Genomic DNA, 17,110 nt, shown 5'->3' on the forward strand with positions numbered 1-17,110 from the left:
GGTGCGTGAGAGAGATTTCCTGGGTTCCTGAGGGTTGTCGGAGAGCAGAGGCAGTTGCCTTCTATCTACTGCTATCTCAAGCAGTAGGTAGATGGAGTCAGCACAGCTGTGTATTCCCAAAGGAGTAGACAGGGCATTTTAGATCACTGGAGGATCGAGATGCCTGTTCATTTAGGATCAAGAAGACGTTGGTAACTATTTCAGCAAGAACTAGTTGAACAGAAAGAGAACACAGTTCAGAAGGGAATGGCAGGCTGCTGTGTGTATAATCCTATCAGCTCAGGAGATGGAGATCAAAAGGATCATGGTTTGAAGCCATCCTGGGTAAAAGCTTAGCAAAACTCTTTCTCAAACTAACTTGGCATGATGCTTCATGCCTGTAATCCCAGATATACTGGAAGCCATATATAGGATGATTTGGGGCCAAGACTGTCCCCAGGAAAAAGCATGAGACCCTATCAAGAAAAAATAACCAAAGCAGAAAGGGGCAAGAGACATTGCTCAAATGGTAGAGAGCCTATCTAGCAGCAAGCACAAGGTCCTGAGTTCAAACCCTAGTAAATCCCTGTCCGTCCCAATAAAAAGATAGATAGATGCTGACTAAAATCTCTTTTTGAAAACTTTGGAGGTGAGAGACTTTATATTATTAAAGGATCTCAGTTGGCTTCCTCACTGATCTTCTACCACTTTAGTCTTGTTCCCCACCCAGACTTTTGCTAATTGGAGATGGAGTCTCTCAGACTTCTCAGACTGGCTTCAAACTTCAGTCCTCTGGACCTCAGCCTCCTGAGTAGCTAGGATTGCAGGCTGGAGGTCTACAGCACCTGGGAGAGATGGGAGCATGTCGATAGGCTAAGGGAAAGATGCCAGCAGAGAGTGGAGAGTGTTAAGAGACAGCCTGAGCAGGGTCTCCAGGGAAGAGAAAGAGAGATGGCAAAGTTGGGGCTGGCCTTAAAAGAGGTTCCTGAATCCTGAATACCTGGAAAGGCGGTGGGAATGTAGACCTTTGGTGGACGTGTGTGGAGACTCGGTGGTTATGCATGAAAGGGTGTGTTCCTAAAAAAGTAGAAAACGTGCTAAAGAGTGATTGCATAGTGGGATATTGCTATTGATAACTAACATCTGTTATTTCCTAGTAGACTGCTTTAAAGTCTAATTTAGCTTACTATGAAACATTAAGATAGTTAGATATCTTCCACCTTTTAAATTTAGGAAACTGCCTTTCTATTATCTAAGATGTGCAGGCAAGCTGGTCTTGACTCACATTTCAGCCTTTTTCTTATTTGGCAACAAACGTGCTCACCTTTCCTGTTCAGAATACATTGGTTTGACCGACATGGGAAAGCTAAATCACACATGAAAACTGGTAACAGTGTCACCACCACAGACGAGCCTTTCTGTCTTTGCCCTCAGATTTTTGCTGGACAGAGTCAGCTGCCTGTCAGAGGAATTAATAGCCTCACGATTGGTGCCTCTTCTGCTCAATCAGTTGGTGTTTGCAGAGCCCGTAGCTGTTAAGAGTTTTCTTCCTCATCTGCTTGGCCCCAAAAAAGGTGAATTTTTTTCAAGTATTTCTGGTAGTTAAGGGGTTGGTGATTATTAGTCCACTTTTGAGTTGTACAGCTAATGTTGGGATTTAAGTTCAAAGCATGGTTACTGATCACTGCAATGATTGCTCTAATGCAATCTGGGTACTAGGCCCACAGGCAAATACAGAGCATCTTCCTGGAGAGCACATTTAATGTTTTAAATGGTTACCGTGCACATATACACATATGTATGTGCACACACACATTGAGTAGTTCTTTCACATTTTAGTACTCCATTGTATCTATGATTCAGTGTGACTCTCAGTAGTTGCTTTTCCAAGACCAGTCTGCCCGATCTGTTAGCAGGCATATGTATTTTTAGACTCCCAAATGACTCTTAGGCATCTTTCTGCTTGATAATGACTACTGTAGCTACTGCTCAGCATTTTCAAAACCCTATTAGCACTTAAGTCCTTAATTTACAACAGCAGTTGTACATCACTAACCTACAAGAAATTATTGAATGTAACTGTATCAAAAGCTACTCAATTCAGAATCCTAACACCTGGGCAGTATTTTTAATAAAAACTGTTACAAAGTAGAGTGTGCGTACTTCAGCCTTGGGTAATTTTGGATCATCCCAGATTTAAGGGCTTTGGAACAGTAAGAAGTTTGGAACAGTAGGGTATGTATAGCATCCGGGCTGGGTTTCTGGTTCCCGTTCATTACGTGACACTTCGTTCATTCGTCTGTACCCTTCTGCCCTTTGGGTAGATAATGCACAGGGAGAAATCCCTGGCTTGCTCTCGCCGGCGCTGTTCCAGTCTCGCGTGGTCCCTGTGCTGCTGCGGTTGTTCCAGGTGCACGAGGAGCATGTGCGGCTGGTGCTGCTGTCCCACATCGAGGCCTATGTGGAGCACTTTACGCAGGAGCAGCTGAAAAAGGTCATCTTGCCACAGGTCAGACAATGCAGCGGGGCTGCACACAGCCTTCAAAGGCAGGACAAGGAAAAAGTGAGCAGTGTTAATTTGTGGACATGAACAGAAGAGTCTGGGGTATTCGGGTAATAGCCTAGAAAGCCTAAAACAGCAGTTGAAGAGGTGTGGAGGATGACTCAGGGCTTGGGGCTTGATTATGCTGGCCTGTAAGTTAGACAGGGCTCTAATTATATAGAAAAAGTATGCTTTACATTACTTGTATGCTTCATCTATCAGCACTGAACTCATGGTTGTCTTACTGTGCTCTGTTGGAAAGCTCTGATCTCATAAGTGATGAGACAAAGCCAGAAAAATAGTGACTCATTGGTCCAGCCCTGCTGAGAATCACTAGCAGAGCAGGGATTATGACCCACAGCACCTGACACCATTAGCAGACTAGCTGTTCTAGTCACGCTTTGCAGTTTATCAGAGACTTTGTACTCCGTGCAGTGTGATAATCTGTAAGTAACTGAACCCAGAGTGACCCAACTAAAGCTTAAAAAAAAAGCTCTTAATGTGGAAATCAAGTGCAGATGGATCTCACAGGTTGTTGCTTTACTTAACGGTCTACATTTGTTTTTACTTTTGGTAGTACTGGGGTTTTTAAGTGAGCGTGAAGCGTGTGCTTACTAATGAGCAGGTGCTCTCCTACCGACCCAGGCCTCCAGTACTTGTGAACTGGTTGTTGTTGAGATTGGTTCTCCATACTTGGGTGGGCACCTAGACCAACCATGCTCAGCTTCTTTCCCTTGTTCTGGACGGAGTGTCACGTGTGTTACACTTCTACCTGTGATGGCCCAGAACCACAGCTGTCCCAATCTCAGCAGTCCACTAGCTAGCTAGGCATATGCCACTCTGCCCAGCTACTGGTTGAGAAAGGTACTTCTAAACTCTTTTGCCCAGATTCCAACTACCGTCTTCCAGGTAGCTATGATTAGCCATCATACCCAGCTGGTCCGAAGACCAGCTCTTGATGCTTTTAGTATGCCAGTGGCCAAACACCCCATTATATCTAAGTCTGCAGTGACAGATGATGCATAATCAATGAAGAGTTTCCAAGGTCCTCCCTTTGGTTCTGTAGAGCTGGAAGAGGGGCAAAGAGCAGGAAGGAGATTGCTGGTGCTGTCAGTGGTCTGCATGTGCTCTCCAGAGAGAGCATTACAGCTCTGAACTGTTACATAAGCTAAGTGTGGATGTGGCGAGTTCAATTTAGTTCCATTGATGCAAACCTGGAGTAATTATTTCATGTATTTTTAAGTCTGGGATGGACTGACAGGGAGGGAAATCTTTTTGTCTTTTACCACCTAAGGAAAATGTAGTTCACTGAGCAAGCACATTCTGATTGCATCCCCAAAGCTTGTTTACAGGGAGAGAAAATGGTGGGTACTATGCCTTTCTATACTTAGTAACTCTCCGGCTCCTAGGTACTGCTGGGCCTGCGAGACACCAGTGATTCCATTGTGGCGATCACTCTTCACAGCTTAGCAGTGCTGGTCTCTCTACTTGGACCGGAAGTGGTTGTGGGAGGAGAAAGAACCAAAATCTTCAAACGTACTGCCCCGAGTTTTACTAAAACTGCTGATGTTTCTCCAGAAGGTAAGAATACAATTAAAATCTAGCTTTTTAGTATTAGATTTTAAGACACTTTTCTATGTTAAGTTAGCCATATACAAGCCTCTACGTTTTGGGCCACACTTCCAGGTGGTTTCTGTACTGGCTCTCTTCTAGGCCTGTGCCTCCCGGCATCATGGGGGACAGACATGCCATAGCATGCAGACATTGGTTAAGATGAAATCTTGTGAACTTCTATGCCCAGGCTGGCCTTGAACTGTAATTCCACCTCAGCTTCTCAGCTAGCTCGACTCACAGGCTAGAGCTGTGGTGGCTGGCACCTGTCATCCTGGTTACTTGAGATGACTTGTTCTGGAGGTATGGTCAGAGGACTGTGAGTCCTATCCAAAAAGCAACCAACGCATTAAACAGCTGGGCCATAGTTCAAATGATAGACTGCCTAGCAAAACAAGGGGTGGGGGGAAGATCAGAGATTGAATCTCATTTGATTGTGATTAAGAAACACGTGAGCTCTGTCAGCAGCCTGTGTTCCAAGTTTAGAGCAAAGCGCCACTTTTTCCTTATAATGTTGAACAAAGAGAACAACTTTTACAGTTTGCCTGCATAGTGAGATAAAGTGTAACGACGGCAAAGTTGTGGCACAGTTTAGACTAGCACACTGGGCAAGAACCATTGCTAAGTAGGAAGGACTTCAATAGGAAGGAGATTCGCGCAAACAGCCGCTGAGTCCGAGCTTAGAGAAGTGAAACCCGAGGGTTGGGGGTAGAGGGCAGATGGCATGCAAAGCATTCAGCCAAAACTGACGTAACAACCTTCCGGCAGCAGTACATTCATAAGGCCAGGTTTGCACTCTTACTAGGTATTTACTAAAGGTGAGGATTTATGTGATACATGTGATTCCAAAGTGTTTTCAAAGGCTTTAACTCTGTAATGAGGTGGATCTTAACAGTTCATACTTGAACACCACCACTGTGCTGTGCAGTACACACAGCCTATACTTAAAATACCTCTGGGGAGGAGCACATAAGGCATTCAGAGTTGTTCTTTTATCCATCTCCCTTAACCACTGCTTAACCACACACATGATAATAGTTTACTCTCTCATTTCTCAGAGTTTTTATTTATTTTCAGATTCTCCCACACATGCGGTTGCCTGCAGCCAGCAAAGTGAGATCTCACCAGTGTTGGAGAAGCCTTCTCCTGGCATATTCCCTAACTGCTTCTTTTCTGGCAACATTCCCATCAACAGCAAGAAGCACATAAAGCACGATTACTACAGTACTCTCTTACAGACAGGTAGAAATAAGGGTTTTTTCCGTTGCTTGGATTAAATTTTCTTATTCATACTCCATCATACCTCCTTAACATTTCTTCCTAATTCAGGAGAACAAGTTGATAGTACTTGAGTTACATTTTTTGCATCAGATAATTTGGACTTCTGATGCCTTCACTGCCATCTTCCAAAGTGTGCCGTAAGATGATAAGAGAGGTTATTACTGGGTTCGGCAAACTTCCTTGAACATATTTTTCAGAGCATATGTACTTAAAACATCTAGAACATTTAAGAACACTGGTGTAGACTTTTTTAACTGAGTTATGCCAATGGGCATAAATACGAGGTTTCTAAAATTAGATCTATATACTTCCCTCTCTTAAATGCTGCTAACCAACATTCTATGAGAATAATCTCACACATATCCTCACAGGTGATCAGCTTCCCCAGTCCATTGAATTGCCCATGAATGGAATCTCAGATATGAAAAATGCTTCTGGGGATCATGAGGACTTTGCCTCAGGCTCCAAAAAGTGTGACGAATGGCCTGACTGGAGTGAGCCGGAGGAGCTGGAAAACCAAACTGTCAGCATTCAGGTCTGGCCTGCAGAAGCCTGTGATGCTGCTAGGTCCCAGTGTACTAACTTGAATGTGGAGAAAGAATCTTGGGGTGACTGCGAGCTCAACTTAGGGTCTCAAATAAACCCAGGAGGCGACATCTCTGCGGCGGTGCCTGTTACTTCTTGGGAGCAGAAGCCAGTTCCTGTTTTGCTTCCACTCACTAAAGAGTCTAAGCCTTTGAAATCAAGCCCTCCTCACAAGACTAATTTTGCAGAGAGCAGGGAAGACTCAGACCAGATCAAGCCACCAAAAGCACTGTCACAAGAAAGACCCCTTAAGGCTCGATCAGAACTTGGTTTAGGTGAAGAATTTACCATCCACGTAAAAAAGAAACCAGTACAAGATCCCGAGTTAGACTGGTTTGCTGATATGATCCCTGAAATTAAGCCTTCAGCTACTTTTCTTATTTTACCTGAACTGAGGACAGAAATGACGGTTCCCAACAAGGATGCTGTCTTACCAGTCATGCAGTTTTCCTCAAAATTTGCTGCAGCAGAAATGAGTGAGGTGAGTATTTTGGGGAGAGTGCTACTAGTTTAAGGGTTGCTTGCACAGGTCCTAGCTTATTAAGCATGCTATTTTCTGAATGAAGGGAAAAAATACTGCGTACAACTGGTTAAAATGATCAGGTTGATCAAGGCAAGCAAGAATGAACAAAACTAGTTTCCCCCTAGAAAAAGACAGTGGGTACATGTTCAAAATGATCAGCTTATTTCATTATAAACCTTGTACTTGTAAAAGTAAAAAAAAAAAGACAGACAGCTCCTGAGAAATTGTGAAAAGTGGGTCCGAAGTGATTCTCCTGCTTTTCAGCGTTTAGTTACAGGTTTAAGTTACTTTGCTCCACATGAGGCTATCTACGCGTTCTGGCATCAACAACATGTGCTGAAAATGGTCATTTTTACCTTCCTAATTTCTCAGATTTGATTTGCTTCAGTAGGTTGCTGTTGGTATGTTTTTGTTGCAGGGAGACACTGAAGGCTGGGGAGAAGGAGAGCTGAACTGGGAAGATAATAACTGGGAAGATAATAATTGGTGACAACAGGTGTGAGTTAAATGTAGGAATGATTCCTTTAAAAAAAATTAATACCTCAAAAGCAGACTGTGTGGATGAGAAAGGCACAAAGCAGCCTGTTTTCCCCATGCCAGGAGCTCTTTGTGAAGTCTGTGCCAACTCAATTGTGAGGCCAACCACGAGAGCTGGCGAGACGCCAGGGCAGCCCAAGGCCTACGGGACAGGCTGCCAGAGGGAAACTGTGCGTGAGGCCAGTTCCCATGAAGAACAAGTAGCTGAGGAAAGGCTCAACTGAATGCTTTTTGTCCAGGATAATTCTGGAAGTAAAGAAAATATAAACATGCAAGCTGGTTAGCTTAATTTTGTGCCATTTCTTTACAAATGAGAAGAATAAGTCTATTACAAAATTTAACTTGCTGGAAAAACAAATAGCTCTAAATCATAAGTAGCTTCAAATCACTATGGTTTCCTTAGGCAGCTTATTTATTTGTTTACAATTGTACTCTGAGTGAGGGTCCTCGGGTGGACCTAGCAGTTACTGACTGTCCCACATGTATTTCACTGTACACCAAAGTTCTTAATGAGCAACCTCCCCCCATCCTGTAAATGTCAAATAAAGACTATTTTCACTAGATCCACGTTTACAAAAGCTCTTTTTATATACACTACACTAGAAAATGTACAGTCATATTACCCAGCTCTGTGTGGGTGACATTAGAGTATCTGACGTTTTAACCTCTCAATCCTTTGTTGCAGTGTCTCCATTTCCATTAGAAGCCAGGCTGGAGCCGGAGTCTTTTGAATTAAGGACTCTGTTGCTTCCAAGGCCCGCGTTGCTGCTTGCAGCGCTGACCTATACTCCTCTTCTTCCAGTGGGAGGTCATGACGTGCTCTTTTTGCAGAAGGCTTTTCAGAGAAAAAAACGAGATAATGATGTAAATTTTCTCCTTGTAATCATTGGATCACAAGAACAAGATAGTATAGTACCTTGTCCACCTTCTGACCTCAGTTACCTAGAACAATGCATGAAGCCGTTCTAAAAGTTGTAACTAAAACACCCAGGAGCAGACTGGGATGCTGTAGAAACTGAAGAGCATCGTAAAAGCTGAAAGAGATCTAGTAGAATTTAGATATTACGATGCAATAGAGGGGTTTCTATGGTGTGTTATGGCCGTATTTCCAAAAGGAAATGTAGCAGTCACTAAATCACATTACTTGTGCGACTTCTCTCAGGAAACATGTTCCATGGCAAATATAAGCACATGTCAAGCACTACAAGTACAAAGCACCAGTTCTGCTTGGTAGGTATCTGGTTCCTAATAAATTTGGGGATTATGGTCTTTCGAAGTCTCCCAGACAAAATCACAACTGGTTACCCAATTGAACAAGCCTAGGGAGTAGTGCTTACACAATCCCATGATCTGTCTTAATTCTTCCCAGTGCTGTGAGTAGGCCACTAGCCCACAATATGAAACCACACGATTTATAGAGGGGCTGGAAGCAGATTCTCAGGCCTGTGTTTAGCAGCTATGTCTACACTTAATCCAGACCATAATGAGCCAGCCTCGTATACCCATTAAAGGTGCTTGTTTACAAAGGACTCAGTGCCTTTTTCTTCTCAGGAGTAAGCGTAAGCCAAAGTTAGGCAGCTAAAGAGTGGGTGAACAACGTTCTATAAATGTGGATGGAACCACAGAATTCTCTAACTATAGAACCTCACAGAATTTCTTTACTAAAGGTGATGACTCTAAACCCTCCACTTAAAAATTACTCTTCTGTGGCTCAAAATAGTATTTGGAATATTCTTAGTGGTGTTAAGTTGTTGCCTTTGATAGGTATTTCTTGCCTTAGTCATAAAAGTAGCCTAATGAACATTCTAGAAAGTAAGTTAATTCATCTTTTGTGGTTCAGAAACTGCATTAGGCATTACTGGGTCAATATGTAGTTACGTTTTCCCAACAGTTACTACAAATGACTGATTATACTGGAAGATTGTATTTCCTGTGATGTTTAAAATTTTGTTACAGTTCTGTCTAGGGTTGGTAATCTTTCCGAAAAAAAATACAGGATTTCTAAAATACATTAACTATAAAACAGGAGAATCTTTAAGGTGTCTGGAGTTAGGTGTGAAGTTCAACCTAAGGATAAAAAGTGAAAGAAGAAAAGTGATGAGGATAGCATATGCCTGTTAACCACATACCTGTAAAGATGACTGCTTTGTTTCTGCTTCAGTCACTTCAGCAAAGGGTACCCAGAAAACAGCTTTTTCCTGTTTCACACGTTCCACTTTGGCAGCTTCAGCTTCATCTACACACCCAGACTTCAGAAGACCATGAAAAAATAAATTGAAAAACATGTGTGTTCTACTAGATGCCAATGCTGCCATTTACAGAAAGACTAAGTACTCTGTTTATAAATGCTGAGTGCGAAACCATTTTGTCTTGTGAACCAGTCCAATTTTAGAAGTCAAGTAGACTTATCTTTATATATGCTTGCTTGAAATGTAATTAGAATTCTTCCAGTGTTTTTCCCTATAGAAAAGTGACTTTCCAAGAAAAGTCTGCTACAGCTAACCTTTACTAACTAGGCTCTAAAGCCTAAGACAATAGCAAGGCTATGGATCCACTTAGTTATATGTGTCTAACACATATAATGGATAAAACACACAGATCCTAGAGTTTAACAATCAGCATACTAAGTAATTTATCCTAACACCAGCACCCTGTTGACTTTCAAGGTATACACAAACATGGGGTCCCTATGATTCAAAATTTTGATTCTAACTAGAGTGGTATAAATATCTACGAAGATAATTGCCCTAGTCTTGGAAAAACAGATCTTGGCTCATAAAAAGCCATACCTGAATCATACTGCAAAGTTTTTCTTTTTAAATCCTCTTAGTTCTGTATAATCAGATGTCTCTAATGTTCAACATGGAAGTCTGCATTTGCCATCTCAACTATCTAGATTACCAGTAAGATAGTACTGTAACCCAAACTGCACAGTAAAGTGCTTCAGATGTTTTCCCATATACAATCAGACGTTTTAGAGCCTGGACCCAAGTTTAAGTAGGATACTCGTTTATGTGTCCTAATACCATAGCCTAATGGTAACTTTATATGTAATGTATGAAACTGGCAGCTTGAAGTTTTTCTATTTCTTTGGTGCTCAAAGCTTCAGGTTTGGAACATTCTGGATTCAGGGATGTTTCAGCCTATCTATGTTAGCAACTCTGAAAAGTCTAAGTTGGTTATAAGGACAAAATTTTCTTTAAAAAGATTAAAATATGGGATATGTAATAAATATTTACCTTCTCCAGAAAGGTTACTACTTTGTTCTTAATTTCTTCAGAACTGACACACTGTGGAACTATTTCTTCATGATGGGTTCCCTATTAAAAGATTCATAAGACTTTAATATACTTTAGCAAATTGCAAAGACAAGTAATGTGACTATTAAGAACTACCTTAATTTAAAATTAAGAACTACCTTAATTTAAAATTAAATGTTTTTTGTCAGCTGTGGGGCTTAAACTCTGGGCCCAGGCACTGTCCCTGAGCTCATGAGCTCAAAGCAAGCGCTCTACCACTTGAGCCGTAGCACCACTTCCAGTTTTCTGGTGGATCATTGGAGGTAAGAGTCTCACAGACTTTTCTGCCTGGGCTGGCTTTGAACCATGATCCAGCCTCCTGAGTAGCTAACATTATAGGCGTAAGCCACCAGCACCTGGCTTTAAAAATTAATTTTGAGAATATTCAATGCAAAGAGTACTTAAAACTCTTAAAACTTCTTCAGAGTATCTGGAATAATGTAATCCTAACTTCTGTACAAGCTTTATTTACTTCTCTACTCATATTATCTCTACACATTCTCATGAGCAAAAGTAGTGGATCACAGTTTAAAAAAAAAAAAAAAGCAACACACAAAGCCGTTGCTGGAACCACACTACCAGCTTTCCCCCGAATAGTTTAATATAAAATCTAGCACCATCCAGTCCCCAAAAAAATTGCCTAGAAGGCATGTATGAGTTAGAAGATTTGCTCTCAACACATTCCAGTCCTTGATCTCGGAAAGCTCACCATTTCTCTAGGCCTCACTTAAGGTCTTATAAGATAGTAATTATCTCCTCTAATAAAGGCAGCCCCAACAGATATCCCCACAAAGAATTAGTTTATAATTACCTCAGCAAACTGAGTAAATGCCTCCAAAGTATGTTGCTCTAGTAGCCAATTCCTATCAGCTAGCAGTAAGGCAAAGATACAAGACAGGTTGGGCAGCATTTTGTCCTGAAAAGAGAGACAACCCTGATTAAACAGAAAAAGAAACTTCAGGGTAGAACGAGAAGTTGTCACTTTCTATCATCTATCCCAGTGAACACAGCATGTAGGTCAACTCTCTTAGTCAACAATAGCTTCCCTGGATGAGGCGTGCTCCATATCAGGAGCTCAGCACCTGACATTTTCCCTGCTCAGAACACTCCCCAGGCTCCTAGTTCAAGGGTTTTTACCAAGTTGTAACACTCACAAGGATTCTACCAACTATCCCATTTCAATATGAACTGTCAAATACACTCCCTGTCTCCCTGCCCAGCTTTGTATTTTTCTACTCACCACCATTTAATACACTTTATCTCACTAGTTGTCAGTTGCTTTTCTACAAGCTCACAGTAGGGATCAGTTAATTATTGTATCAACAGAATTAAAATGACACCTACCATGGCAATGTAAAATAAGTATCTCATGACTTCAACTGCCTCCTATATGCTCACGGATCTCAAAGTTTCTTCGGGACCTGCCTGACCTCACCCCCAAGTTGTAAGGCATTCAGATTCTGATCATAGAACATTGGTTACACAGGTAAGGGCCAACGAGTGATGCAGAATACAGCAGAAATACGGAATGAACTTGTGGTAGAAGGAGTGTATTTTTGGACACTTTTGCCATGAGAATTGGCAAGAAGCTATTAACATCTACACTTAAAAATACAAGTTTACCAGATGAAAACCAATGTTTTAGTGTTGTTTTCTTGTAAACAAAAGACATCTTCAGACATCTATCAGTTAATAGTTTCAAAAAAAAATTTTTGTACCAGTCTCAAAGTGTGAATGGGGGAGGCGGGGGGCTTGGGCACTGCTCCTGAGCTTTTTTGCTCAAGGCTAGTGCTCTACCACTTAAGCCATAGCTCTACTTCCAGCTTTTTCTGGTGGTTCATTGCCCAGTCTGGCTTCAAACCACAATCCTCAGATCTCAGCCTCCTAAGTGGGTAGGATTACAGATAGGAGCTACTGGTGTCTAACTAGTTTCAAAGATTTTAATCAACCTATATGTACTTGCCCTGACTATAGAGAACATGTTCATTAGTGATTTTTTTGGGGGGTGGTCAGTTTTGGGGCTTGAACTCAGGGCCTGGGCGCTGTCCCTCAGCTTCTTTGTACTCCAGCACTTGAGCAGTGCCACTTCTGGATTGATTTTGAGTTGCTAGAGATAAACCTCATGGGGACGTTCCTGCCTGGTAGAGCTCAGCCTCCTGAGTAGCGAGGGTGACAGGCATGAGCCACCAGTGCCCGGCTTACCAGTAGTCAACTAACTGAGAATGACTGTTCACACTGTATAGTAGTAGTGAGGATAAAACTTCAGGATTCCCTTCAACCTGAGGTCTTAAAATTCAGTAGACATGTTTTTCTGAGCCATGACATTTTTATAAATAATTGCCTAACTTGTCAGCACAAACTTTTTTGCAACATTAAAAAAATAACTATTAGCAAATAAGCTTCCTTTTATGAATATACAACTGCAATAAATTATCAAATGTCCTAATTACATACTATCACCTAACGGACCTAAATATTTTCTACCTTCAGAAGATTTTTGTGCTGAAGTCCAACTAGAATGAGAACCTCCTATTCTCAAATGATAGTGGCCAACTCAGTAAATTATTTTGAATGTCCACATGCTTTTCTATAACTTAAAACGAGCTCTATTTGACAGTTACCATCAATCAGAAAATGTTTCTTTTTCCTCCAACTTCATTAGAAAACGCACAGAATTTTAGAAATCAAAAACCAAGGCAGGGAACCTACTCATGATACTGTTTTAAATAGCACAGGAACAACAGGAGTGTGAGTACCTGTATAACCTGAGGTATAAACAGCTTTCCTAACGAAGAGACAAAATCCAGCACTGCAAAGCGGACATGGTCAGCAGGCTCCAATTTAAGTAGTGAGGTCTGCAAACTGACTACCTGGAAAGGAATAAAGCATAAGGCTAGTGGTAAGTTAAACAGTACTCTCCATATAAACCAAGACTACCTATGAGTTAGATAATGATGGAAGGAGGAAAAACAAAAATTCAAAACATTAAAACATCCATTACAACTTATAAAAAACTTTATATACATTTAAAGATTATTTTGTATTTAAAATTCATTTGTGAAAAGTACATTAAAGTAAGGGTTGCCAAAGCTGTTTGGAGAAAGTCATAACAAATTTAACTTACTATACATTCTGAGTTAATCCTTTTACTGTATTTGTATCCTTATAATTCAGTAATTGATGGTACAGACATAGTAAAGAATATACCTAACTAGTCAACACTCACTAAACACAGCTATTCATTTCTGTTCTTCCTATTCCACCCACCATATATGATAAAACGTCTCGTCCATCATTTTCCTAAATAGGAATGCTTAATTTTTCTTCCTAAAGTTTGTTTCCTACATGATCCTGTGCTAAAGCTAATTCTTGATTTAGGGGGATCAATTTTGTCAATACTTCAGAGAAGAGGAAGGCCATTCCCATTTTCTGTGAGCTCAGAACTTCCCAAAAAGTTTTAAGTGAAGTTCTACCACAAGGACCCCACACGGTGATTCATGCAGGCCTGTGTCACAGCATGTAAGCTGGGGTCCTGAACAGAATTCAGTATAACTCTTCTTTCAAATATTTCATTTCTTCAAAGAGAAGGGATCGTCCATGCTGGAAATGTTCATGTTGGTTAACTCATAGCTGCTAAACATATCTTTAGAAATGCCACAGATACAGGGCTCAACATCAGAACTCTGACTCCTAATCCCAGGGAGTTAGAAGAGTCCCTGTCCAGTTAACAGCAACAGTAAAAGTATTCAGCCTTAAGTGACAGGAAGAATGGAGAAAGGCTGAGTCAATAATCCAGTACAGTGCACTCTGGAAGAAACAGGGAGACATCAGTGATAATGATGAGTGAATCTGTGACATCTTCAGTTCACCAAGAAAAGCAGTGGAAGTGGAAGTGAAGCTCAAACGGTCCAGAGCCAGCTGGAGGGAAAGTGCTAAGCAAGAAAACGGTCCAGAGCCAGCTGGAGGGAAAGTGCTAAGCAAGAAAGAGGGCATATGCCGGGCGCTGGTGGCTCACGCCAGTAATCCTAGCTACTCAGGAGGCTGAGATCTGAGGATCGCGGTTCAAAGCCAGCCCGGGCAGGAGAGACCGTGAGACTCCTATCTCCAATAAACCACCAGAAAACCGGAAGTGGCGCTGTAGCTCAAGTGGTAGAGCGCTCGCCTTGAGCTGAAGAGCTGAGGGACAACGCCCAGGCCCAGAGTTCAAGTCCCACGACCGACCAAAAAAAAAAAAAAAAAAAGAAAGAAAAAGGGCATGAGCTCAAAGACCCACTACTGGTATAAAAAAGCTACAAACCAATAAACAAATCACCATTAAGGATTCTTTATAAAGTGATTTCAGTTTGGCAAACTCCATAGCAAACAAAGTATAACAACATGGTCACTAATCTTACCTGACTGATCAGCTGAGGATCTACAGTTTGAACAAAAAATCCTAAAATTGGCAGTAAAAGGCTCAATGTCTGTTGAACATAGGGCTGACTGGTTACCTTAAATAAGAGACAAAATAATTATGATGAAAGTTTTCCACTAAATAAAATGTTATTATAATACAGTTTTTACTAAGCACTTATTATATGCCAGGCTAGATGAAAACATTTTTCAAAGTTATTACCACCCCACCTCTATCTTACAGCAAGTCTATAAGGTATAGTTATTATCCTCATTTTACTAATAAGAAAACAAGAGGAGAGAAGTTAAATAATTTCCTCAAGATAACCTGGCTAGGAAAAGAAAAGCCATGATTCAAATCCAGACTTATTCTAAAGGGAATCCAATTATTTTTGTCTGAAACTGGAAAGCTTTCATGTGCCTTCGTTTTCACAGAATTCCATTTCTCTCTGCCATACTTACTGAGATGCCATACTACTGTACTGTAAAGCTGTAACTACAGCACAGTGAATGACTACAATGAATGAATGTGTGTACATCAGTGGAAGGTATTTGCTGAAGTCATAATGCAAGAGTAAAGAGACCATAGCAGACATTAATGATAAAACTACCTCTGTTTTCAAAAGTTAATGGATTTTGCTACTGCTGATTGCCAGAGGCCATGTTTATTTCTACTTACTTTAAGGAAAATCAAGTGTGATATTTTGAGTTTTAAATGAAAAAACTTGTTTAGAACAATTTCCATTCATTTCATTGAAACTGAACAAATTTCATGAAATCTTTTTCAACCAGGGATGTTTACCATTTTTATTTTAAACAGACAATCCTCTGACTCAGCTTTGCGAAGAATGTAAGTTATTTACATTCATTCACTAGAGTCTTCCGCCTTACTCTTCCTTGCCCAAAGGGAAGTATGATTCTAGGAACCACACAAATAGGCTGCACTAGCCCGAAGAACAGAAACAATACGGGAAGATGTTTCAGGTTAATCTAAGAGGTTTTACTATTTCCATACATGCTGTACCTTGTTCATCTTTATCTCCCCTTTCACGCCCAGTAAATTTCCTAACTGTATTTTTAGAGACACATAAAATTGTACGTAAGGTTTCCATCATGGCACTTCAATACATGTATATGATAAAATGTTCATTTATTCATTCCCTGCACTATTCTTACCCCACCCCCTCCTCTTGGTTCCCCTTATCTCTTTAGTCGTCAGGGGAGAAGAGGGTCCTGAGTCATGAGAATACTTGCTAGACCATCACCACCATTCTCCTAAGTTCTACATTTATATCATAATGCCATCACACTATACTGCCTGAGAGTAAGTAGGTACTTGACATTCTCACAACTTCTACCAAGCACCTAAAAAAATTACAAAAATTATACTATAGGGAACCTTTAATATATTCTTTTTCTGTATTACATGTTCTTCAGTAACATGACCATTGGTTCCTCTTACCTGTTTAACATTTAAAAAAGCCCAAAGCTGATTCCCAACTTCAATAATTGCAGTCTGCTGTGCAACGTCTAAAGCTTCAGCAGCAGAATTACACACAGCAAGTAAAGCAGACAGGGCTGTGTTCTAGAGAGAGAGAAAGAGATAGAACCTGAGATTAAAGGCATCAAAGGACCAGGAACCGGAAAACCCAGGGGTTATACAAGTCACTTAGAACTGTTCACATAAATCCACACAGAGTATTTCTCAAAGGCAAGCACTATACAGTCTATTTTATTAAAATAAATTTTCCTTATTCAAAGAAATATTTGCTTCATTTTTCTAAAACTTTTGGGCTTAGGCTAAAAAATTAATCAGAAACATGAAATTGTAATAAAAAGATTATCCATACAAATGGTCAGAATGGCTGGCCTAATTTAAAATGCTCATCAATGAAGTTTATTATTTCACAGGTAAACAGCAATCTTTAAAGGTTACTGATTGTTTTAAAATTCAAGATACCGGGCTGGGAAGGTGGCTCAGTGGTAGAGCGCTTGCCTTGCATGCCTGAAGCCCTGGGTTCGATTCCTCAGGACCACATAAGCAAAAAGAAAAAAGCGGGAAGTGGCGCTGTGGCTCAAGTGGTAGAGTGCTAGCCTTGAGCTAAAGAGCTGAGGGACAGCGCCCAGGCCCAGAGTTCAGGCCCCACGACCGGACCCCCCCCCAAAAAAAATAAATAAATAAATAAAATAAAATTCAAGATACCTCAGTAACAATGCATTTGCTAAACAAATATTAAAATGTACTATCCGGGCTGGGAAGGTAGCTCAGCGGTAGAGTGCATGCCTTGCAAGCATGAGGCCCTGGGTTTGATTCCTCAGCACCACATAAACAGAAAAAGCCGGAAGTGGCGCTGTGGCTCC

General features: G+C 40.9%; 2 protein-coding genes across 15 annotated transcripts in view; one reads left to right on the forward strand and one right to left on the reverse strand.

Annotated features, from left to right (window-relative positions):
• The window catches only part of LOC138819704 (protein-associating with the carboxyl-terminal domain of ezrin-like), a 28,183-nt gene extending 20,562 nt beyond the window's left edge, over positions 1–7,621 (forward strand). For 9 of the 10 annotated variants that reach the window (XM_070011220.1, XM_070011218.1, XM_070011219.1 and 6 more), the window contains 6 exons: positions 1,414–1,553; positions 2,304–2,488; positions 3,931–4,102; positions 5,210–5,374; positions 5,785–6,479; positions 6,940–7,621. In XM_070011220.1, coding sequence (XP_069867321.1) covers positions 1,414–1,553; positions 2,304–2,488; positions 3,931–4,102; positions 5,210–5,374; positions 5,785–6,479; positions 6,940–7,011 — 1,429 coding nt within the window. In that variant the 3' untranslated portion in view covers positions 7,012–7,621. The remainder of the gene's footprint in view (positions 1–1,413; positions 1,554–2,303; positions 2,489–3,930; positions 4,103–5,209; positions 5,375–5,784; positions 6,480–6,939) is intronic. The other variant, XM_070011224.1, reaches the window with a different exon arrangement.
• LOC138819702 (FIGNL1-interacting regulator of recombination and mitosis-like) overlaps positions 7,218–17,110 on the reverse strand; it is a 35,897-nt gene continuing 26,004 nt past the window's right edge. For 4 of the 5 annotated variants that reach the window (XM_070011207.1, XM_070011209.1, XM_070011210.1 and 1 more), the window contains 7 exons: positions 16,212–16,334; positions 14,752–14,847; positions 13,114–13,227; positions 11,169–11,273; positions 10,298–10,378; positions 9,188–9,307; positions 7,624–7,893 (listed from right to left, as the gene is read on the reverse strand). In XM_070011207.1, the coding sequence (XP_069867308.1) occupies positions 7,702–7,893; positions 9,188–9,307; positions 10,298–10,378; positions 11,169–11,273; positions 13,114–13,227; positions 14,752–14,847; positions 16,212–16,334 (831 nt within the window). In that variant the 3' untranslated portion in view covers positions 7,624–7,701. Of the gene's footprint in view, positions 7,305–7,623; positions 7,894–9,187; positions 9,308–10,297; positions 10,379–11,168; positions 11,274–13,113; positions 13,228–14,751; positions 14,848–16,211; positions 16,335–17,110 lie in introns of those variants that run through there. The other variant, XM_070011208.1, reaches the window with a different exon arrangement.

Source organism: Dipodomys merriami, unplaced genomic scaffold (genome assembly GCF_024711535.1).
Source record: "Dipodomys merriami isolate MVZ:Mamm:240054 unplaced genomic scaffold, mDipMer1.0.p SCAF_81, whole genome shotgun sequence".
Classification (NCBI taxonomy): domain Eukaryota; kingdom Metazoa; phylum Chordata; class Mammalia; order Rodentia; family Heteromyidae; genus Dipodomys; species Dipodomys merriami.